Below are 24,994 nucleotides of genomic sequence, written 5' to 3' on the forward strand. Positions count from 1 at the left end.
ACTCCCTCTGTGGGCTCACTGGGCTGGTACGCAGCGATTTCCTCCCAGCAGGGCACACTTCAAGGGCTTTGATTCTTCCAGAGCCCAGGGGGCTGTGTTACTTGTACAGAGGCCAAGTAATGCTCCACATTTCCCTGCACACCACCACCCTTACAGCCATTCATTGAGGATCACCTTAAGAAGTCCCATCAGCAGGGTTCCTGCTGCACAACCCCGTGGGGTCTCTCTGGTGCTTGCACCATCTGCTTGGAAGAATGCCAGGAAAAATCTGCCCCAAATTACTTTATGTTCTCACTTTAGTTTCTATATCTGTGGAATGTGACAAAACATATAAGGTGACCTAACAAGGTATGCTGAACCGGTCTGGGGCAGAAAGCAATTCAGTTTTTCTGCATTTTTGTTCTCTCAGCTAACTTATTTCTAAAGCAGCTCAACGCAGGGCTGCTCAACCATCAATGCCAGCCCAGGGGGAACACACTGAGAATGTATGTCAAGAGATGGCTCAGAAGAGGAAAGAATAACTTAACTGCCTCTTTTGACAGAGGACAGGTATTAGACCTCCTCAAAATATCATCAGATTACACTTGAACTAAAACCCCAGGGCAGTATAGGGCTGAATCAGGGACCTGAGGTGCCACCTGCTCCGGAAAGTGTGGCCTTGCTTCCCCCTGACTCTCACAAAGGTGCTCATGAAGCCATACTGTGATCACGTCACGATGGCAATTTGTTCACAAATGCATCTCTTTTCCTTTCGAAATATTTAATTTGCTCTCAACTGGCTCAGTCACTGATAGCATAGCATGATATGAGAGCAGAGGGAAAAGTGAGATTGCACACATCAGCAACCAAGGGAGCGCAGGCACCAGCAGCTGCACTAGGCTAAGCTGAGATGTTAACAGAGAGCTTCTCTTTGGAGATATGTAAAGAAACAGGTCAGTCAAGGTGTGCTTAGTAAAAGACCAAAGAACACAAGACAATTTATACAGCAGGACTTCAAAATGTGACCCCATATCTACAGGCTTAAAGCACCTTTCGACAACAGTAGAATCATGGGATTGAAGAAACACCAGAATTAGGGAAACTCTGCTTCCAAACACCATCCTCACTAAGGTAAGAACCTACTAAGGTGGAGGTTTCAAGAAAGTAATGCCCAGCTGACGTGCTAAGTATACAGTATACATTGCATACCACTTGACAATTTACCTGCAGAGGATGCATCTTCAGAACACACACGTTTATGATCTTTGCAAACATGGGATGAAGCAAATGATTCAAGGCAAAGGAAAAATCTGACCTACTGCCTAAATACTATAATTCATAGAGTTATTCCGGATAAACTGTTTTCAAACAGATGACTGCAAAAGCAGACACTTAATTTGATGACTCAAGAGACCTCTGAATCATAAGCGCTGACTTTAGAGCCCTACGCTTAGATGAAGCCTTACAAGTACTGGAAATAAAGTCAAAGTAGACCTGGTCTGATAAAATTCACTATTGTCCCTTTCTACCATCACCTTCCCTCTCCCACCATCTTAATTACTGCACCCAGAATTCATAGAAAAAGAAATCTTCAAAACAGTGAAAGAGGGATGTATCAAAGCCTATGGAACATACACTTAACCTCCTCCTGTAATTATTTGCTTCCGTACTACAATACCATACAGAATTGCATTTCAGTGCACAGTGGTGCAATAATCACTTCCATCACCAAGCACTTGTAGATGACTACTTACACAGAAATCATTCTTGAATTAAATCAATGGTGTTTTTCAGCCACTATACCTATAGTATTATGGCCCAAGCATGCTTTATCTGTTAAAGTGTGGGGAACGTCTAGGTGAGATTGTCGGGAAATCAGCTCAAATTTCCATGCTGAAAGGTATGGAGAATGACAAAAAGATTTGCTGCACCAGAGAGGGAAGGAACAAGGTAAGGATGTACGGAAGGAAGGAGTTCTGCAAGGAAGCCCCCCAGAGCCTATAGACAACCTCCAATATTGCATAAAAATGTAACAAAAACCAGAGGCAGCTGGGCACATGCTAGTATTGCAGTAGCTCAGTATTCCCTTATGAAGAGAGATAGAAAAGGATCTGAGCTCATTCCCTGTGTTTTATCTCCCTGGGCCAAGAGGAGGGAACAAGCTCAGTCTCCCTCCTCCTGCACAAACACTCTGCTCTCCTGGTGGCCTACCTGCCTACCTGGTGGCTCTGTGCTCAGCATCCTCACAGCAGCCGTGGCGGCAGGAGCCTGCCGAGCAGAGCTACGACTGGTGCTGAACTGCTTCATCCTTCCAAGGCAGAATTTGTTCTGGGCGTGCACGCTAATTCCAGGGACTCTAACTGATGAAAAATGTAAGTGTAAGTGTAAATGTAAGATGCTTTACAGATATGGGTTTAGATAGAGGCTATGAATCCTGCACTGTGAGACACAGGTACCTGAACTCTTCTGCGGTCTCAATCTCTTTGTACCCCACTTGCGAATCTGTAAAATGGAGACCACAGTTCTTCCCTATGTGAAAGTGAAGTTTCTGAAGGAAACTCAACTGTTACTCTTGAGAACGCTTGGGCGTTATGGCCTACAGCTCCTATTACCTGTACCAGGCTTCACAAACTACCAGCATCAGACCTTGTAAGACCAGAGGAATAGTTATTATTCCAAGAGAAGCCATCACAAGCCTGCTAATTACTTTTTAGCATCAGTTCCACTGTTGTGCGTTTCTGCTACAATACTCAACAGAAAAGGTGAAGCATGCATGAACTTTGGCTCTAAAATGAAGTTATGTGACAGATCAGGTGAGACACAGATCATTTCAATATTAAGTTGAAAAATCCTCAAACAGTGCCAGCTGATACAGAATACCGTACTGCTGAAGTCACGTTAAAAATTCTTTATAGTCATTCTGGAGCAGAATTTTTTGTAGGATTTAGCAGGTTGAGGAAATCATGGGAAAGTATAATTTTATATGTTGCTGCCACTGTAAGAGTGGGAACACACATTTATCTAACAACCCATGTGATGTATTTCATCTTCCTCGCTAAGACATTATCTCTGACTTCAAGTCAGGAAGTGGCATTGCACAAATCATTTCCTCCATGTGGCAATCAGAAGTGGGGGCTAAGGGAAATCATACAATATTTCTTATAAAACACGGGTGAACAAAGGAGAACTTAGCTGAGCCAGGAATGCACCAGAGTCACTCTAGATTCTGACACGGCACCAGAAACAGAAAGGCTTGGGGCATTACTGCTTGGGACAGGGTCAGTGGCTGTCAAAGCCCCTGAAAGCAGAGGGCATTCACGAACCTAAATCCTTTGAGCAGCCCCCAGGCATGGAGCTGGTGCAGCGATTGTTACGCTCTTGGCTCAGGATGAGCAAAAAGCCTATTTACTTTCTGAGGATGGCCAAAGCAGAGCTGGCTATTGCATTACACAGGATACTCTGTTAAGGTTTACAGAGCTAAACTTTCACCCACTTCATATAGCAGACTATATATGTGCACAGGCATGCCTTTGATTCTTCATTTGTTCTGTGTTTTTTTCCTTCTGTTTTTAACATGCATTTCTCCAGTTGGTATCTGGGAGACGAGAGAGACTTCCTAAACTGAAAAGCAGTGCTAGTACCTTTTTGTTTGCAATTTAGAAGGTTCCACCAGAAACAAAGTGCATGTGAATAGAAGGGAAAAACCAGCCAAATTAAGCTCTCAGCTGCACTGAAGTAAGGCCAGTTACTGTGTTTTGTTCCAGCAGAGTTTTATGCTCTTTGCAAAATTTTAATCTCCCCAGACTCATCAAGCAATAATATACAAAATACCTCCGTATTTACAATTACCTTGCTGAATTCATTAAGAAAAGGAAATGGCCCTATTAAAAATGAGCTACTTATGAGGTCATATCTTTGAGTCTAATGTAAAAACAAGTTGCATAAGAATCCTCTGTCACAAAGCTAAGCCTCACAACAACTGCTTTGGAGTTCACAGGGCCTTTGCCACTCCTTTTATAGATGAATAATGTGAAGTTCACTCACAACTTCAGCTCTGTGCAGCCTCACAGAGACCTAAGTGTTGATTACCTGAAACCAGCTGCTCCAGGACATAAGCAGATCCCAAACAGCATGTAACAAAGCATATTGCATTCCAGGTAATACAGCCTGATCTCCTTAAGCACATAAGCTATTGTAACTCATAAAAGCAGGTGAAGGTTGTTTAAGAAGCAGGAGCTCTTAAAGCAACTGGAGGGCCAAAAAACGCAGGCACTGCCACTCTCGTGGCAACATTCCCGCAGCTGACAGAAGCCCAGCTCCTGGGCCAAAACCTCTCCCTGATTTGTGACACTGCAGAATGAGGGTTTAGAAGAAGCAAGCAGACTTGTGAATGTGTTCTGCAGCTGTGAGGCCACTTAATCAGGAATAGTACTACTCTATGTAATAGAAAAGAACAGTCCCATCCAGCGTTATCCCACTGTGGCATTAACAGTTCTGGTAAACACAAGCATGCAGTAGAGCCTGTTGGGACAACTTGCATGGAGACACTAGAAAAGAGAGAGAGAGAGAGAGAGAGAGAGAGAGAGAGAGAGAGAGAGAGAGAGAGAGAGAGAGAGAGAGAGAACTTAGCTTAACCTTTTCAAAATCTGCACTAAACTTTTTATATATCTTCATACTCCAGCTCTTGATAATCATTGATAATCTCAGAGAAATATTTCTTCTGACAAGACATCAGCCTCAAGTTTCTAGGCTCTTCCTCAAGCCCTCTAAGTCTCCTGTTTGTATCACAAAAGGAAATAAAGAGAGAAACTCAAGCTTTCCGAGCATCTGCTTCACTACAAGAGTTGACAGTGCTGTCTGCTGACTTTTACCCCGCATCCAGGAATTCACTGAACCCTGTGGCCAGGAAGGACAAGCAGACACTGCCCTCCACAGCCAGCTAGAAGTAGCCTCACATTCCCAGGCCCTGTCCTCATGGACCATCCTGATAGCAGCTGGAGGAACGATACTGCAGGGCATAAACAGTCCAGGAGTTTCCTAGAGAGGATCAGTGACAGCTTCCTGACCCAGGTGACAGAAAACTCAATGAGGACAGGTGCTCTCAGGACCTTGTACTCACAACCAAGGAAGGGCTTGTTGGGGATGTGAAGATCGAAGGCAGCCTTGGCTCAGGATCCTAAGAGGAGGAAGCAGGGCAAAAAGCCAGATCACAGCCCCAGACTTCAGGGGAGCAGGTTTGGGCCTCTTCAGGGATCTGCTTGAAAAAGTCCCATGGGATAAAGGCTCTGGAGGGAAGAGGGATCCAAGAAGGCAGATTGATGTTCAAAGATCACCTCCTTCCAGCTCAACAGCAGGCTATCCCAGCAGGCAGGAAGTCAGGTAAAAATGCCAGCGGCCTGCATGGATGAACAAGGAGCTGCTCGCAAAGCTCTAACAGAAAGAGAGCATGCAGAAGGTGGAAGCAGGGACAGTAACCTCAGAGGAATAGAGAGACACTGCTCAAGGATGCAGAGATGCTGCTAGGAAAGCCGAAACTCACCTGCAGTTGTATCTGGAGAGAGATGCCAAAGGCAACATGAAGGGCTTCTCTAAGTCCATAGGTGACAAAGAGACAAAGGGAAATGTGGGCCTGCTGCTGCGTGGGGCAGGGGTGCTGGTGACACAGGACATGCAAAAGGCTGAGGGACACAATGCCTTCTTCACCTCAGGCTTCCATGAAATCATTGAGATGAGAACCGTTATTCTTTATTGACAAAGAGCATAAAATATAATAAAGGACAATACAAGTTTAACCTGCCTTAAATCTGAACTGGCCCAGGGCATTATCAGATACGATAGTGACCAATATTTCACTTGCCAGCCAAAACATGAATCAATTAAAAATACCTAAGAAAAACAAATCATTTGATACACAAAACTAAAATCAGCATAATAGGATGTAGAAGTACTTTTCTGAACTGAAAATAAGAACAGAAATTGCTCTTCCTCTAATGCTTTGGCTGCTCTGTATTTGTTGGAGACAGCTCAGGAGAAGCTAAGAGCACGCTGACCCAGGGTGTCAATCTCCCTCATGCCTCAGAGTGAACGAAGCGCTAAGCAAGGTCTCCTATGGAAGGAGAGAGTGTTCGTGGACAATGACTTTACGAAGGAAGCAGCATGCCTCAGGAAACACACACAGCCACAGTTCCCAACACTGTACCTTTCAAACCACCACATCCCAAGTATAGGACAAAAATGCCAGTAATTTTTAATGTCAACAGTTTTCAACAACCACGATGCCAATAGCATCCCTCTTCTGTAGGGCCTAAATAAATTTCAGAGCAGAGGTCACTGGGAAGACACGCAGGCTGGTAGCATGCAAGTTTTCATTCGAGACATCACATACACATCGTACCCTGATGCTCCAGCCAAGCTGTTCAACAACGCTGCGTTCTTACGACGAAGAAACAGTTCTGCAAGCACAGATTTACCGGAGAGATAATTTTTCCTCAGCTTCCACCATCATTACTCAACATGGCATGCATAATCCCCATCTATGACTTATTAGCAGCCCTCACAAGCTCCCCACAGGCAGTATAATTGAATCCTGCTCCATTCCTGAGCACCTGCAAGGAATACGCATTAACACTTCAGCCGCAGCACCAGGCAGAAACTACTTAATCATGAGGCCCCACCAGAATCTTTACATGATGAGGGTGAAAGCATAAAAAACTTCACCAACTTTAACTAGTGGAAATTCACTGAGATTATACATGAAGGAAGAAGGAAGGGTTCAGATCCTATAGACAACAGATCCTCTTAGAAAGGGGAACCCTGATCCATAGCAGAAGCTCTCTGTAGGCAATGCAAACTCTTCCTTTTAGCACTACGTGGAGTGGAATGATCTCTATAAGCATAACCTTGCTTTTAAGAAATGTGCCAAGGAGCAGTTTGCCAGGAACGCTTCTTCCATCCTTCCCTATTTACTGCTCTGTCAGCCCGGAAAGCGAGCTGTATACTGCCACAATGATGCAATGGAAATAATTATACAGGATCCTTCAGAGTGAAGGCAAATACCACAATAGGGCACTGCCTGTTCTTTCACTTCTAAAGAGAAGCAGCAGAAAGAATCCCTGGCTAAGAACCCTGCCTTTATTTAGCACTAATCGCTTGCCTACTGATGTCTTCTCTAAAGAGGACATGTTGGTAATGGATCAACAAGGAACCTGACAGCCCCGCATTCATATCCAGGAAATACATTACATGTTCCCACAGCTCCATCAATTCTAGATTTTAGCTAAGTATTCCCCAGCAAAAAATCACCTCCCACTAACAAAATGCTTTCCCATTATACAGTAGGATAATTTCTCACTACTGAAGTGAGTGTTCTGTCTCTGTATGTATATACAAAATAATACAACTACAGCTAATGTTCTGCTATCTATCTGCAACACTCATGCTAAAAGCCCGACCATTCCTAGTTTCTGCACGTTCTATCACCTCCAGTGCTAGTTCTCAGTCTGAATGAAGTTCAAGTTTCTTGTCCTCCTCTTCAAAGGATTTCACTGTTTAGTCTTCTGCTCACCTGCTTCCATCTTCATCTGCCCAGAAGTAGACTACTTCTCCTACAGACAGCCTGCTGTCCTCTTTTATTCTACTTCCCTAATGTGTGGATATAGTCAGAACTTGTTTGCAAAGCCACACTTACCTTCTACTTCAAATCCGCAGTCAGACATGACCTAATCTGAGAACTCCGTGTAAAATAAAGCCCTGCTACGAGTTTGTCTGTGAAGATACAAAGAACTGTGGCTCCTGTAGTTTACAATATTATGATTAGCAACCTGTGTCAGTTGTCGATGTTGTTTTTCAGTAGAAATAGATGAAGTGCAATTATCACAAAAGCTTAGATGTTCAAGATCACTGGATGAGGAGTTGTTTTATTAGCATGTAAATTCTGTGACCAAACCTATCTGGACTACTGTGTGTTTTTTTTTTCCCGTTTGCTTCAGCTCTGTAAAAAAGTTCAACATTTTTTGTCCATTCTGGGCTTAGAGGGGATTGACCCTGACAATGCAGACTAACTCTGTAAGATTGCTTTTGAATGTTCAGAGGAGATGTTGCAGGAACTCACAAGCAGGAGTGCCAGCATAGGAGTCTGCTGAGTCACACATGCTGCAAAGGTCCTGCTTCTAAATTTTCTTTCTTCTGAAGCTGAACATAAACTGCAGCAACATAGTGCTAAATTCTTCATCCCAACTCACTCAACTTTTAACAAACAGCTCCCTCAATTCGTAACCAAGATACCCACTTTGAAAGGGCTGGAGCGCGCTGTGTATCTGCTAAACAGGTAACATCAGTTCAGTCCTCTTCAGAAACGCACAGACACCAATTAGCTAAAAGGCATTGTGTGGCAATACTCAGGCAGAATAACAACACTCTGATTAATCCAACTTTGAAGTAAGTTCCTTATGTAATCAGTAATTACTGAATGTCAGTAAAACATGCAGGGTTTCGCTTTTGGAGAAAAGATCACTTGGCGTTTCCATTATCCTCTTGGCAGAACAGCTCCACAAATGCTGCTTAGGCCTCTACCTCCTAGTTAGGAAACTCACTTGCAAAAAAAGGTCAAGAGAAACACCCCTTGGCAAGTTCGGAGATGAGAACTGGATTTTCTTCTGAGGTGGAGGGTGGTTTTTGAAAGGACAGATAGCTGAGTGAACTTGGGGCTAGGTAGTTAAAATACGCATCCAAAAATTCCGGGGGGGTGTCTACAAAAAACACGTAGGCAGCTGCAAATTTGACTACAGAATTCTGTGCTTTCATTTCAAACAGGTCTAGGAATTTGATCAAACATGAAGAAAAAGTACTTGCTTTTCAACCTTCTGTTGCAGAAGACGACATATTGGAAGTGACCAGCATTGCATACTAACTGTAAATAATCCTGTAAAACCACAAGCCACAAAATGAAGTGCATAGGCAAACTGCAAAATGCATTTACCAGCTACGATTCAATGCCAAGCCCTGACAGACCTACTTCTTATTTCTGCTCTCTTAACATATGTAACTTTGGTATTCTGCATTCTAACTTGACACGATTTCTCAGTTGAATGCTTATGATTTACAGCATAATTGCCTTCTAATTTACTGGGACTGCTTTTTTACCTAGGGTGATTTAACTAAAGCTGTTTCCATATGTTTTGGGCACTCAGCTTGAGACCACGGATTTGGAACCACGCAGTGTTTTGCTATTGGGCAGGCTGGCATAAATCCCACATGCAGTGTATATTTGCTTAACACCTCCAAGTTGCTTCAGCAGGACATCTCCTGTGAGGCAAAAAAAGCCTCACAAGATGCTGATTTCCAACTCGATCACTGAAGTCTACCTTCAAAAGGTGAAGGACATGTCCCTGTTTTGCCCACAGTAGCTCAACCTACCACAACAGCGTTGCGCAAAACCCTGCTCACCTTCTTCATTCAGACAGTTCCTGTCTCACATTACTCTCAAACAAAAGAGGCAACTGTCTATTTTTAATGCTGCAACCTTGTCAGCAAGGACACGATTTGCATGCGGACAGAGCTGAATTTCACCCACAGTCTGACATTTACACGTGCAACTCCTGTCTTGCAATAAGCAGCAGCAAGCCCGCAGGTCACAGGTGTGCAGCACTGCGCTGTGGCCTCTCTTCCTCTCTCTGCCACCACATGGATTGCAGAGCTGGGAAGAGGCTCCCAGTGACCTGTGGCTCGGGGTATGCTCGTAAGGCTCCACCCCACCCCTTCCTTCTGAGAAAGGAGGCGCCTCTCTTCCCCAGACACACAGGTCTCAACTCAGGAAAACAGAAATTTGAGAGGTCTGACTGTAGGATTAGATAAAGTTCACAATGACTCAAGGGTGAAATCCTAGCCCCAGTGACATCAACAGAAAAACTCTCACTAACTCAAGGGCCAAGATTTCAGCCCATACCCCAAGCGTCTTCTAAGCCAACAAAATCCAGGCTCTGATCCTGACGATTTACACACCTTTCCCTTCACATACTGAGCAGTTTAAATTCAACAGAACCATTAACATCAAGTAAAGTGTATCCTGTTGGTGAGTTCCAGAAAGAGAAAGTTTTCAACTATAAATGCAACCTTAAGATCTTACACTGTGGTGGGAAGTTTCCAACAGCACAAAAGCAACTCCATTTTAAAAGAAGTAGTGTCAGCTCCTCCACATTTACATCACGCTCTGTAAAGCATCAGATAACACAACAAGAACAAATTCTGAAGTGTGATTATGAGGGTTGCTTCCTGTGGTATTTTTTTTCCTTTTTACTTACTTTTGTTTGATCATCAGCTTTGAACACATAGCAGATGCTTTGCTGATTTGCTGCTCCATCCTTTATCAGACAGGCAAAGTAGCTGGGATCGTGGCTGTTGTGAATCAGCTTGTGGACCTGCTGTGGCTTGTACTCAAACAAACTTGAGCAAATCAACGGATCCCACTGCTGGTCTTTCCCCATGTCTGGCTCACATCGCAAACTTGCTGGTGAAACACAGAGCCGGATTTGGCTAGTGCCGGGGTCTTCTTTGGAAGACTTGGTACTGAGCATCCGGATCTCCGCCACAACCCAAGGCAGCATGGACATGGTGGTTAGGGAATGCACTGGCAGAGAGCCAACAAACTGGAGGCCGAAACTTGCTGAGAAGTCCCCAGGTGCTTGGCATTTTTTAACTTTGAATGTTATTGGCTCCATTTTACAATCCTTTAGGGAACCCGGACTAATTCACCAGTACGTCAGTTCCATGGAATGACAATTTTTGGATGGTTCTTTAATTAAGGAACAGAAGAAATCTGAAATGAAAAGAAACAGTTATGTAAGTGCTGCAACCCTATTAAAAATGAACTGTCAGCAACACAAATATTTAATAGATTAACGTCAGAAGAGACGTACTGATCGTCTGCCATGACATACCTGCACACTTCCCCTACCTCAGGCCTTACTATTTCAGGTGCAAACACAACAGTACTAAATGTATTGCTTGTTAAAAGCTCAGTCCTGATTAAAAAAGCTACTCTTGTAACCCCTGTTAAATCATCTAATGAGTAACTAAACTATGAAGTGCTCCTTCTCTTTAGTCTGTTTTTGTTTCATGGCCAGGCAGGTGTGGATCACATCAGCCTATTTCAATCCTATTGTTGGAGAAAGGTCTCAGATTAGCATTATAACCTGTGTGCCATTTGAAATCAATGCTTGCCAAGACACTTTCACATTTAAAAAAAAATAAAAGGTCGTCTATCTTGTTCACGGGTGGATGAGCTTGAACTTGGCCCCTAACATGGAGTTGTTTTCTTGGGTATCGTCTGCTGACCAAGCAGACCTTTCTCATTAGTTAACACCCCAGAAATCTTTGTCATGTGAAAAAGCTAACAGCAGTCAACTGACCCATCGCTAACACACCTGTCAGATGGCACAGAGGAGTGACAATCCTTGCAGGATCCCACTAAAAAGCAGGCAAGGATTCACAACTTATGGCTGCGTTTTAAGGCCTTGTTGGCCAGCCAGAATACGTAATGTTTGCCACGTTCATATTGTATCGTTTTCATTGCCTAAAATGTCAAATGGAACCAAGTCACCCATCGCCCTGTTATAACCCAGTTATACCCAGCCATATGTACCACTACTAAAATGATAAATATATAGGAACAGTCGTAAAAAAATCCAGTAATTGCATTTATCTACCCATTTAGTTCTGCAAAATGCAGTCTAGGAAAACATGCAGCTTGGCATGTGGTACGTTACCGTGTTTTAACTCTTTCTTAACTGAATCTGGTTTCAGCTGTTGCATTATTCTGTGTGAGACTGATGGGAAGCTGACAGGCCTATAATTGCCTACATCTAAATACCATGACACGAGTTTACCCTCAGCCTTCTGAAAGTTTCCCATGGAAGACCTATTAAAAACAACACGAGCAGTCCCAAGAACTCCTGACAAAACATTTTTAATTATATTTGAACAAGTATTTAATAAATGGCATCTGTTTACTGTGGCAACAGTATTTCTGTTCTTTGTTCATCTACAAACAGGATCAAAAATAGTAGGATTTTTCTCATGAGTTTTTACCAAACTTTGTCCTTTATTTGTCCTTGTACAAATATTTTTAAACTGAGCTTCTAGCAGTACTTCACCTTTGTTGAAAATGAAGACAAATTTTCGGATTTAAAAAAAAAGACAACTTCAGGATGGAAATTCATTTTAAACTGAAGTGCTTAAAATGCAACTAATTTGCAGATGTCTAAATGGGGAAAAGTGGTTCTGCAGCAACTGGCAAAGTGGAAAATCAAGAGACTTGCAGAAGCCATGTGTTTGGGTAGATTTACCTTTTGGGAACTCTTGCATCTTATGACAGATGAACTCTGTGGCAACACTGCCAGTTCCAAGGACACCAAATTCAGCAAGAGAATCCAACAGCATGGGAATTTAAAGTCACTGTTTGACAAAATCTTTGTAAGTGGCATGCTAAAAGCATGGAACAAGTTTTTAAAAAGCCTTTCTATCACCCTCCGTGTGTGTGTGCACATGTACGGGCAGGAGTCTTACACCTCATTTCAAGTACACTAAAATGATTTTGTTTCCCAAGCAAGAAAACACCCAGCTTTCATGAGATAGATACAGATGCATTGCATGGTACGGGATATGCTTTAAGAAGTATTTTTACACCTTATCAACACAAAGTGCTACACTCAGTTATCATTATAGTTTTGCATCTGTCAGGAACCAAAACTTTCTCTTCCTGTTTGACACACTATCACAAATTTGTTCTCCTTGAACATAACAGTGAAATATAGTTCAACATCTTGCAAGGCGGTTTGGATTCATTCGTGACTGTAACAGTGCACAGTCCAAAGCACAGGAAAATTCCATCAACAGGTTTTAGTGTTCTCGTTATTTAGTAACACACATAATAACCTGAGGATAAAAAAGCCTAACAAAACTCGATTCTCAGCTGAAAACCAGGAGGAGTGAGCAGCTGAACAGATGATGGCCGATTAGCCACATCCTCTTTGTAACCATATTTCTCAATTGTTTTCTCAGAACTCTTTTTTTTTATAAAAAAAAAAAGAATGAAACAAATAAAGTGCATGTAAAAATACCAAGTTATTGTCATTTAAGTCAACTTTTTAAGGAAGAGAAGTTTCCTTGGGAGCACCATCATTTACCATGCTTTTTTACCCCAGGCCTACAAGGCACTGCAGCCTCAAATAGGACTAAATATCACAGCATAATACATCGTTCTGAGCTCCAGCTACAAGGACCGAACAATATTTTAAATAAACAGGTCAATACTCTGTCATACTTCAACAAACACTGTGCTGTTGGAATGTATTTCATATAAATGCAAAGCTTCTTGGCATTCATGTCTTCTTAACAAAATAAACACCTTGCAAAGTCGACAACATAAATAGTCTCTGCATTTGTTATTTCTAAAGAAAAACAGTTGATACTAAATCAAAACAGTGAGCTAGAAGTTAGAATGTTTTCTAGGAGAGGGGCTAAAAGTGCAGCTTCTCAGAGCACAGATTTAGCAGCACCAAGAGGTCTCCGTACCAAACCCACCGCGCTCTGTACCGCACAGTTCTGCGCGTACCGTCTCCCCTTTCCCAGCCATTTATGCCTTGCTTCCTCCTGCTGCCACCTTTATCTTGATTTACAGGAAAATCCCACCAGAAGTTATACACACTGCACATTGCTGAAGTTAAAATCCTTTAAGTTTACGCCGAGGACTAAGGTTGCACTTCAAGTATTTATGCCCGTGCTGAATTTAGACCTAAAAATAGTTCTGTTCTTCTTCACAGGCCTATTCCTAGCCACAAAATTAAGCCCACCTTATAACTGGAGGGTGGCTGTGCCTTGAGCCCGTCTGTTTGCCCTGGCACCACGGCACCTTCGCCCTCCTCTGGTTGCTCCCACCCAGCTCATCCCCTCTGAAGTCTGACGCTGCAGTACAGTGACATGAATAAAAGCAGTACAATAAATGAAAGAAATTTTGTGTATTGCATGTTGGATTCAAAACTGCCTGCCCCGGCACCAATTTTAGGCTATCACAAGTCAGGGGTCACAGAATTATGCCTAACAACCCCTGCAATACCATATGAATACACTCAGTACCACCTTCTGTACTTGGAGACACCAGACCTAGTGCTAATGTGAAAGATGCACATGGGAACATGGGTGCTCTCTGCCCTCAGCTTTTCCTTCACCGCAATCAACTCAACCACTTCACACAAGAGGTGAGTAGGCTTAGATAGCACACAGTGCTATGCTGATAGGCCTGCTCTGGTTTAAAAACCACATATAATTCAGGCTCTCTTAATTTCCCAAATTCAGTTGTATTGTCACCCTTTTACAACAACAGAAGTGAAAAGGGATGCCATCAGCGAGAAGCCAGCATGATGGCAGGCCAGTTTGAAGGCAAGAGCTACAAAAATCAGTACTTTGCCCTCTGGAGCTCAGGCTCTCTCTGCAGGGAGGTACATGGCTAAGCAGCTGCGCATCATACAGGACAGCAGTTCTCAAAACTCACTTCATCCCAAGAGAGCTAAGACTTTATCACGAGGACAAGGTGAAGACTTTGTGCGTAGTTTGTTTAGATGAGGTCAGGGTCATCTTTGAGGTTAGGAAGGAAAATCCTTTGGGGTACAGAGAACAGGTTGTATAGTGAGCCTATATGGTTAACGTGCGTTGTTTCCAGTGTGAGGCACTAGAATTACCTTTCTGCTGCTGGAAAGAGTCCGGGCAGCTTTGGGATGGACTCAGGCTAATACAGAAAACAATGCAGAGAGAGGAGAAACTGTCCTAAACCCCAATTACACACAAGAATCAAGAAAAGCAGCAACTGCAACAGTGGCACAAAGAGCTATCCTTCATCCCTTGTTTCTTCTGTCCTAGATTAAATACAATGCAAAGAGATGGCCAGAAGTCCCGAACTCTTATTCAGAACATAGGTAACCACTAATCTAAGCAATCTCTCTCTCTTCCAGCTCCTCCCCAGTCTGGTAGCAGCCAAGTGCTGGGACCCACAGCAGAACTGCTGAATTCTGGCTGTGCCAAGGCAGGCAGCAGTCAGGGCTTCTGCTCATCAGTGATGAAACAAGGAGTTTGGCCTGGAGGCTACTGAACAAAGACCCCTGCTTCTCAGCCTTTGCAGTCCACCCAAGACAACCGTGTAACAATCCTACATCTAGCTGCTGACAGCAGCTTCTGTCTGTAGGTCCATTTTCTTTTTCCCCTTGAAGAAGCCAAGCACTACTTCCAGCCTCACAGCAAGGTCTCGTGAAGAACAGCTGGTCTCAGAGAACACAGATTTGTTCAGCTCTTCCCTGCAGGGCATTAGCGCTGAGCCCTCCCGACAAATGGAACCAGAGGCACTGGTACTGGCTGCGCTTCACCACTGATTATTTTAGCAGAAATATCATCCCAGTCGAGGATTATGAGGAGCCCTGGCCTGCAGCCAGAACTCTGGAAAGCAAGCCAGAATGAAATACCACTCCTCTCCCTCTCTCTGATCCCTAACCGAGATTTACATTGGCTTCACTCATGCTGACAGATTTCTCTATCCACCTAGCAGGAAATGCAGAAGAATACAAATCAGAGCGTGTATTAGGTATGGCGTGATATGGCCACTGCTGAGAAGAGGTCTTTCTATGTCGCCATCAATGCACATGAAACAAATCTCTTTTTTGGTGTCACAGTACAGCATCCATTCGATCGCTCTCTTGGACAGCTGGTTGTAAGCCTGATCTTTCTTCTTGCAGCTTCAACCAACGCTTCTGGCTTGTTTTCTCTAGAGAAGTAAGACCGTTTAGATATCATGCTACAGGTTGCCTTAAGTTTTCAAATAGCTCTAATTTAACCCAAACTGGCACTTGGAATCACAAAGTGCTCTTCCTTTACAAGGTTGTTCTTTTTATCCGATAGTCACTTACTACGTGCTGTTTCATTCTGGAACCACTTGTTGTGAGTAACATCATGTACAAATCCAGAAGTCAGTTTGCCTCAGAAGTTATTTTTAATTTCCATTCTTTTTTTCATATGCTTGCATTAAATGCTGACTTTTTTAAGGAGTCTTTTTGATGCCTTCAGCAGCTTTGGACATGACCCTGAATAATGTTCTGCCACATACTCCAAGCAAACTGTTTGATTTTGTGGAAATAAACACAGCTAAAAGTATTTGCCTATACAGCCAACATTTATTTCACTCCTCAAATAGATTATAAGCAATTAAATAGATTAATAGCAAGGAAAGAGTCAAGCAAAATGGTAATATATTCCTAATTATAAACATACAAGCTTGTAATCACCTACCAAATGAAGAAAACAGCTTACCATTCTCACCCTTGACATCTGTTGCTACTTCCCCAGCACAGCCCACAGAAACTAGTATTCTGATGACTGAGGTTAGAACTTGGATACTTCCGAGCCAGCCTCACACTGACCTGACCAAAATTAGGCTGTCCTACCGCTGCAACGCAATTAAGAGACTCTTTGTAACAGAAAGCTCGCTGCGTCAATTACATCCTGAATGCCACTCCATTTCATTCAATTGCATCTCCACAGCCAAAATCCTTGCATCCAATTTTTCAGTTAACCAAATTATGAAGCAAAAAAAGTGCCAAGATGTCCATATACTGTTGAATCTGTTTGGCCTTCCTTCCAGCCTGCCATTTTCCTCACCTGCAAGCATTTCTAACTTTTGCACGTTACCTGTGACCTCCAGCACTTCCATAAATCAAGCTGTGCTGATTTTCCATCCCATCCCTTGCAAGTGTCAAAGCCATAAGCACGTTCACCGGCTCAGCAGCGTCTGAGATTCGGGAGATGCTCATTTTGTTAATTTTGGCCCGGGATGCCCCGCTCGGCCTCTGCTGTAAGCAGCAGCACATCTCCCACCGCCTGCCCACGAAGGCCCCACACACAGCACACAAGCAAGGTCTCAGCCTTCCCTACCCGCTCTATAAATAACCACACGGCTCCTACCCCTCACGAACACCTCACCGAGAGGTCACTCCCTCGTTAATTTAAAACGGGGGGGTTAACGGGGCAGAAAGGCGCTGGGGGGGGTGTCAGGGGGTGAACCCCAGCCCGCTGCGGCCACAAAGGTTTAGCTTTACCCTCCGGGGGCGAGTCGCTGTGCTGCTGCTCCGGGCAGGACCGGGCTCTGGCAGGAGTTACACCGAGGCGTCCCGCACTGAAGGACGAGGAAGAAGGAGGAGAAGAGTTACACCCAGCCCCTGGCACTGCCTTAACTCAGCCCAGCCGAGCGGCTCGGGACGGCCGCGGGCCCCTGCGGGGAGCAGCCGCGGGCCGGGTGCCCGCAGCCCCGCGGGGGGACATTTTGGCAGCCCCGGGGGGGCGGCTCGCCCGGACTCCTGCTCTTCCTCCAAGCTCCCAGCCGCTCTTTTCCTCCCACCCCAGCAGAAAGCAGCCTTTCCCCCCACACCCCCGGTCCCTCAGCGGGGCGCGGGGCCCCTCACGGCCGCCCCCGGGGCCGCCTCTTACCGCCGCCGCCACAGGATGTGCTCGCTGCAAGGAAGCGCCTTCGGCGGGCAGCGCCGCCCGCCCGCTGCCGCTGAGGGGAGAGGGCAGAGCCGCCAAGGGGCTGAGGGAGGGCACGGCAGGGGACAGGAGGCTCCCCCGAGCCGGATCCGGGTGGCCGCCGCCTGCTGTTGCCGCCCGGCCGGCCGGGGAGAAGCGAGCCCGGGGCCGCCCGCACCTGAGGCGGGCAGGGCAGGGCCGAGGCTCCGCAGCCGGCGGCCGCCCCTCGCCGCCTCCCTCCCACCCTCCTTCCTCCCGCTGCAGCCTCCAAGGGTAAAAATAGCGTTGGGGCGGGGAGCAGGGGGTGGCGGCCCCCGGAGGGCAGAGCTGAGGGGTCGGGGGTGGGCATGGGGTGTGGGTTAGGGAGACTCAGGTGGGTGCGAAGTTACCAGAAGCTGCAACACTTGGAGGTGTCGTGGAAGGAAATCGCCTCAGGAAGCTGGGCCCGGCGCCGCATGTGAGCCGTGGAAGCAGCAGGGCCCCCCCGCAGCACCCAGCACAGCCCTGACCCTCGCAGCCTCACCTCCTTGCCCGTCCCGGTGGGTGCCGGCATCCTCGTGCCACGCATGGCGAGGCGTGCGTATCCAGAGCAGCGCCGTGCCAGAGCTGGCACCAGCTGGGCCTTGTGCTGCCAGCCAGCCTCGGCAATTAGGGGTCCGGGGACTTAATTACGCTGCTCTGCAAGGGCGCTCTCCAGATGGTCAAGGCACCCTACGTTCCAGCTCTGCAGACCGCTCTGACTCTCAATTAATTCCGGCTCTTCTTGGCAGGGAGACGGCTGGTTTGCTTGCTTTTAAGTACGTAGAATCAAAGCTTTCTCCGGAAAATTTGCTCTGCTGCTAACGTGCGCTGCGCTGTGAGGAAAGTAATTAAGTAGGCTGTCAAATCCAAGCACAGCGTTTCCCCAGATTATGAAAAACAAGTCGCAGTTCAGTCCGTAAGCACATCCCGTACTTGCAAAGAGTGCACTGGTTGTATCTACATGACTTCTGCTTGCTCTGTGTACTTTTATAGGATTGATGATCTGTGGGTAAAAGTATGAAAGCAGCAGCTCGCTCGGAGCAGTTGTTCCCAGTCTGTATTTTGTTCATGGTTTGCTGCTCCTCCTTCAGACGCAGGGTTCAGACACAGGAACCCTGTGACACAGGAACACGAGGAGCACCTCGTGTTTTCAGTGGCATCCTCAAGGAATGCCACCCCTGCAAGCCTTGCCTGTCTCGTGTCTTCAAACCATCACAGCTAAGGACGACGGTACGTAGAGCTACCAGCTGCCAATCTCAGCATCTGAGGCAAGTCCTTTTGCTTGCTTTAAGCCTGCAGCCTGAGTATTTCATGCCCCTAGTAATCAATTGTGTTATGGAAGACAACAAACTGCAATCCCCAATTAGACAGCTCCAGCACTTTGGCCAAGGCTAACATATTCCCAGATTATCAAACAGGGATTTTAGGAAGGCTTTTTTTACAGCTTTTGCCTTTCAGAAGGTGATAATGAAACAGATAAGGATCTGCTACAAGGCTATTTCTTCCTGCTTGGAAAATCCCTGATCATCAACAGAAGTCTAGAGCACCACAAATACAAATCCTCTCCTCATTCTCCTCCTGGATAGCTGGGAAAGAAGTTGGACTGTGACTGATCTCATTCACAGGGGCCTCCTTTACTTTCTCTATTATTCCTAGCTCATGAGTTTTAATTTTTTGCCTTGCATGGTTTTTGTCAAATTACTTAAGCTGTGATACAGTATTTCATGCGCAAAGTGAAATGCCTCTGATAAGAACTACACTTACGTTGATTTAATAGTTCCATCTACTCTGATTTTTCAAAACACCCTCTTTTTTTTCAAGTAGGCCTATACTTTCTTATAGTTAAAAGACAAAAACAAAACAAAACAAAACAAAACACTTAAGTGTTTATATTTGGCAAATGCCTTGAAAAAGTATTCAGGAACAGTGATCTGTTTTAACTAAAGCCAATCTTCTGTAATGCTTACTGCTAACATGTAGTAAAAATATGGTATCTGAGAACCTAAGAAAAAAAATTTAGTTTGACATTTGAAACTTTTTATAATAATTTTATTTTAGACTATTTTGCTTTTTTATAAAACTAATTTAAAAATCCAAGTAATAAAAATACTATGAGGTACCTAAATTGATACAGAAAAGTAGGAAATAGGGTTGTGCATAAAGTCACCGTCTATTTCTGGTTTTAGCACCTTTCCCGGGGCTGCAAGATATGGTCCACCATCCTCATGATCCAACAGCTACACTTTCCTGTAGATAGGTATTTGCATGCTGTGTTTGAAGAACAAAAAGATCATTCTGTCTTGGACATCTGTGACACATTTACCCAGGATGCAGGAAGACCACTTTGTTTTCTTCTTGGCCTGAGTAGAGTGTTTGACCTACTTCCCATGAAAGTTTCCTAATGATGAACCTCAAGGATACATTGGACAGCATTCCTTCTCCCTATTTCCTGCTGAAATGGTAAACTTATGTAGGAAAAAAAAAAAAGAAAAGTTTAATTTGTGAAAATGAGAAGAAAACCAGAAGGGGGTCATATGTTCAAGTCCCTGAGAAGTAAATGCTTCCACGTGTTCCCGGAACACATGTAATGTACCAAAGTAGAATCTCTGTATTCAGGTGAAAGCCCTAAACACCAGACTTCCTAGTTCTGTTCGGTTTTCTGAAACAGCAAATCTTTATGTGTGTGTTTTTGTTGTTGTTGTTTTTTCCTTCAAGACTAAAGAAGAGAAGCATCTGGTCGTTTGATCCCAGCTGAGGTAGGTTTGTAGACCAGCACGAAGCAGATCAGTGAAATTTAGGCTGAATACATCTGCACAGGGGGAGAGGCAGAACTTGGGCTGCTGTGATTGTGGATTCACCCTTTGAAGCATGGCTAAGCAAACAGGAAGTTTAAAGTTTCCACCCAAGATGCTGCTCTGAAAGAGCTGAAGTTCCTGCACAGTTAGCCAACAGTTGAGCAGTAACAATTTGGATTATGACTTAGAAGGTGGGTACCTATGCTGTGCTTAAATTGCATTAGAAGTGTCTATGCTTTCCCCCTGGGTAATCATATTAATCAATTTCTAGTGCTATTATATAAAAAAAAAAAAATGTTGAACTCTTTATTTGTGATTTGTTTCGTGTGCATCTATTTAGTACCTCATTAAGGACCTGATACTGTTTTGTAGTCGCTTGATTTAAATGAGCTCTGGGTAAAGTACTACATTCTTGTCCAATGACACTGTATCTCCAGACACTCTCTATACATGGTCCCAGACATTCCATAAACAAAATTTATTAGAATTTATTATTTATTATGTCATGTTTGCCTGTTTAATATTCTGTAAAAATGCATGACAGCAACTTCACTCGGTGGTTATCTTCATAGACAAGAGGCTTTCAGTTACCACTCATCATGAGTAAAGAGTCATGAAAGAGCTGAGCGACTGTTACAGATCCTGCCTGCTGCCTCTGTATTTTTGCCCTTTCAGATTTCATGATTAATCCTCCCTCCCCTTCACTCCCATAAATACATCTGCAAATGACTTACCAGTGATTGTGTGAGCATTTCAAGCTTTTCCTTTTGTTTGGAAGCTGCTGTTGCTATGCCACCATCATTTGTATTGCATTTTATTTAGGTGGATGTTAGGAGATGATTAGATAGTTTAATAGGCTCATCCCATTATGCACAATGTTCTGGTGCTGCGTGACCTCATTTCAGTGACCTGGCAATCGCTATTCAAAAGAGAAATGTTGGCTTCCACTTGGAAGTTGGACAGAAACACTATCCTTGATGAATTTGTGTACTTACGTAGTACAAAAGATGTAGACTACCTTTGATTAATTTTGTGCTTGTGGGCAGAGAACAGTTTTGTCGGTGATTATTATTTACAATTAATGTTTATATTTTACATAACGTGTGGCATCCAGGTGCCTTCCGCCACGGGATCCTAAAAGTCCCTAATCTTGTAAAGATTTATGTCGGTGCTTAACAAACAGTCCTGCCCTGTTTAATGTCACTACTCACAGTGACTGTTAAGCTAGGATATAAGGTTTGCGTATCGTTGGTGTGTCAAAATAAAAAGCACAAGCATTAGAACTTTGGAAAGCAATAGCAAGCAGGAAGTTTATGAAAACGGTGTAAACAAATTAGTTACAGATTTAAACATACTTTATGAATATGAGAATAATTGCTTATCTATTAAATTTTTATAGTGAATTCCAGTTGTCCCTGGATGATTTGTTGTTATACAGCAAGTCTCAAATAAATCCTTCTGCAACCCAAGTACAATACTTGTGTTTTTCATACCATGCTGTGGACTAAGTTCACAGCCTGCAAGGAAGATGAAATGTGTTTACTTACCTCTATCCAAACTATTTGATAAAGTTTACTGAAATAAAAATGAAAATAAATTCAAGGGTGGTTTTAAGCTGTGACTAGTAAACAAACGAATAACCTTCAAGTGAAGTGCATCAGTCTAGTCTCGCAGCATTACCCTGCTTTTATTCTTGTGGCAGAGTTGTAAGGACCGTGGTAATTTCTCCTTAGTCAACAGGCATTTCCTCCCCACCCCCACAGGCACGATTTCCTACTGGATCAAATGTTTACAGCTGGTGTTGACTTTCATTAGAATGATGAGTATTCATCTGTTAGAAAAATCAGGCTCATTTTACATGCTTTTGGTAACAGGGATATCTCTCTTTCTGGAAGCAGCCAGGAGTTCCCTGACACTTGGGCTCCGTCCAGGCTCCGAGCGTTCTTTATTCCTGTCCTGGCAATTGCCATTTCTGGATAAAACATTAGTGCCTCTGCTCCGAGTTCAAGGGTGGTTGCTCGCAAATTACATTTGTCTGTTTTTTAATGACTGCCCTGGGACTAATCATCTCTGTATTGTCTAAATTGGCTTCTTGGTTACTTTACACACCCCTTTGATGGAGGAATTAGTGAGCTGTGAAACAGTTCAAGCTCAGCGCCCATTCCAGTGCCCAAAGCTAACTGCTCTTGGGTGTACTCCTATTACTTACGGTGCAGTTCTTTATTGCAGCTCTAGATCCTCTTTCCCTAATGCAAGACGGAGCTGGTGAAGACCCCAGCAACGGTAAGTTTCTTCTTGTAGTTCTGTAGTTCATCGTAATTGTTCATCAACACAGTGTTTTTTAATTCCTCCTCCCCCCCACCCCCAAGAGGTTTAAACCTCCGCTTTGAACAGAGCAAGCAGATTCTTTGCCCCTGGGAAGACAGAATGATACAGACGCGACCATCATCTTGACCATATCTGTACTGCTTCTGAGGATGCTCTAAAGCCACCTAGAGGCTGTCCCAGTACAGGCTGGTTCGTTGCTGGCCCCGCTGCCAGCCTTTTAAGACCCTTGCAGAGTTTTTCCAAGTGCAGCCCCTCAGTGTCCATCAATCATGCACTGATGGTTATCATAGACCTTTGGGGGATGTCTGTAACGGCCCTTTCGCAGCTTGCCTTATACCATATTCACCTGCTCTGTAAGACCTCCTGCATAACCTAAAAAAGGGGTTCTCAGGCTGATACCTGTAAATCAGTCCCACTGTGCAGAGGTAACCAGCTTAGGGGATCAGGTAAGTGGAAGGTGAGGACGGAACGAAGAGGTTCCCCCCTAAAGGGCTGTGACAACAGTGGCAGCACCATCACGGTGCCAGCGGAAGTATGACGGCAGAACCAGCTGCCAGCCAGCCACCCCAAACATCCCAGCACACTGCGGGACTGCCTGCCTACGGGAGCTGAACTGGCTGGGAGATCTCGGGGCAGGACAGACGTAGTAATTAGCATGTGTAGCTGGAACCTTGCCACATAGATCTTCCCCAAATAATGGCATCAGCTCAGTACAAACCCAGCCTGTCACGGGAAGCTGAGCAACAGAGCTGACCATCTGGATCTCCTTAGCATCCCTCAGGACCGAGGCACCTGGCAGACTCTGGCCAAGGCTGAATACAGATGGTTTTCCTAGAGAGAGAAAACATGAGCTAAAGCCAGATATGTGCTTGGCATGTAAAGGCAGATGTGAAAAAAACATGCCTCTGTAGCCTATGTAGATATTCAGATAAGCACAGAAAATAATTACAATAAATAAAAAAATAAATCAGGACCTCTAACCCTACTGTGTTCAGATCTTCCCCATGAATTTAGCAAAGTGTCCTTTGTCACATTCTGTAACAAAAGGAATGCAAGACTTGCTGCCTTACAAGTGAAAAACAAAAAGCAGCTCAGGACTACAGGCTTGTACAGATCCACAAAGCCCCCCTGCCTTGGGCAGAGCTCTCTGGCACCCAAACGTGGGGCCCCACGTGCCCGGGGGTGTCACCAGCTGAGCAACGCGGCCGGCCAGGCCAGCAGTCGTGCATCCAGCCACACTGTGCCTCGAGGCCAAACACAGCCAGGCCAGGATTGCCACACAGAAAGAAACCGGAGCCTTGAGGGTGCTGGAAGATGGCACACACCCCAGACGAGGTGCGGTCGCTACTCATCTATCTTGTGGCAACGGCACTGCTGCTGGGTGGCCTGTCTTAACGCTGACCCCCAGTTCACAGGGGTGACGCTGAGGCTGGATTCCAGAAAAATGCCAGCCTGAGGAGCACTGAGCACTGTCGGCTAACCAGGCAGCGAGTGCTCTGCCTTGGGAGCTTGGGCACGGCCGTTTGCTTTGAAGGTCAGGATGCAGTGCAGCACAGGAAGCTGTTTTGCAAGAGTAGCCCGTGGTTAAGCCACACGTTAAACTCTACCAAGGGCGAAATTCAAGTACTGGCCCAGCATTCACCCTTCCACTTCCCTCGTAGCCAGCATCTTGAACTAGGGCCCCCTAATCCTGTTCTGGGGCTGTGCACTCATGTCTCCCCCTCCTCCCCCCTAACCTGACATTGGACGAGAGAGTAGCGTGTGTCCCCAGCAGGGAACGACCGACTGGGACCAGGCAGTGGTAGATTACCCAGAATTTATTACTCCTGAAAGAGCCCATCACAGCTACAAGGGGGCTAAAACAGTCATAGCTGAGGATGAATGGCGCATGCACCCCTTCCCTCATGATGCTGAGAGGTTTCTTGAGCTCTCCAAAGGTTCTTTTGCAGTACCCAGCTGCACAGCTAGTGCAATCTTCTAGCTGTATTGGAGAAAAGCAAGGATAGAGAACCTGACCTCGGGGAGGATAATAAAGCAATAGAGTCTTGCATCTACAGAAGGTATGTAGCTACGGTTGTAAATGTATTCAAGTCACAATTTACAGTTACCAAACCAGTTTCCATTTCACCCACAAGCTTTGTCTGCCTACCTATTCTACCAGAAGTGATGGTGCAGCTGAACGTAACACCTTACATCAGCCTTTATCGCATTCACCCAAAAGACAGCATACTTTCTAGGGAGGATGTTCAACATAGAAAGACTCCTACCTGGAATGGCAGTGGGAACAAAATAAGGACAAGTTAGGAGAATCAGGT

At 44.8% G+C, this 24,994-nt stretch overlaps 1 protein-coding gene across 6 annotated transcripts in view; it reads right to left on the reverse strand.

Moving 5' to 3' along the window:
- The window catches only part of TBC1D1 (TBC1 domain family member 1), a 113,744-nt gene extending 95,544 nt beyond the window's left edge, over window positions 1-18,200 (reverse strand). For 3 of the 6 annotated variants that reach the window (XM_080588759.1, XM_080588756.1, XM_080588758.1), the window contains exons 1-2: window positions 17,500-17,796; window positions 10,278-10,792 (exon numbers count right to left, since the gene is read on the reverse strand). In XM_080588759.1, the coding sequence (XP_080444885.1) occupies window positions 10,278-10,694 (417 nt within the window). In that variant the 5' untranslated portion in view covers window positions 10,695-10,792; window positions 17,500-17,796. Of the gene's footprint in view, window positions 1-10,277; window positions 10,793-17,111; window positions 17,189-17,499; window positions 17,806-18,058 lie in introns of those variants that run through there. The other 3 variants (XM_080588755.1, XM_080588751.1, XM_080588757.1) reach the window with 3 other exon arrangements.
- Window positions 18,201-24,994: the final 6,794 nt, after the last annotated feature.

Source organism: Anser brachyrhynchus (assembly GCF_964034855.1).
Source record: "Anser brachyrhynchus genome assembly, chromosome: 4".
NCBI lineage: Eukaryota > Metazoa > Chordata > Aves > Anseriformes > Anatidae > Anser > Anser brachyrhynchus.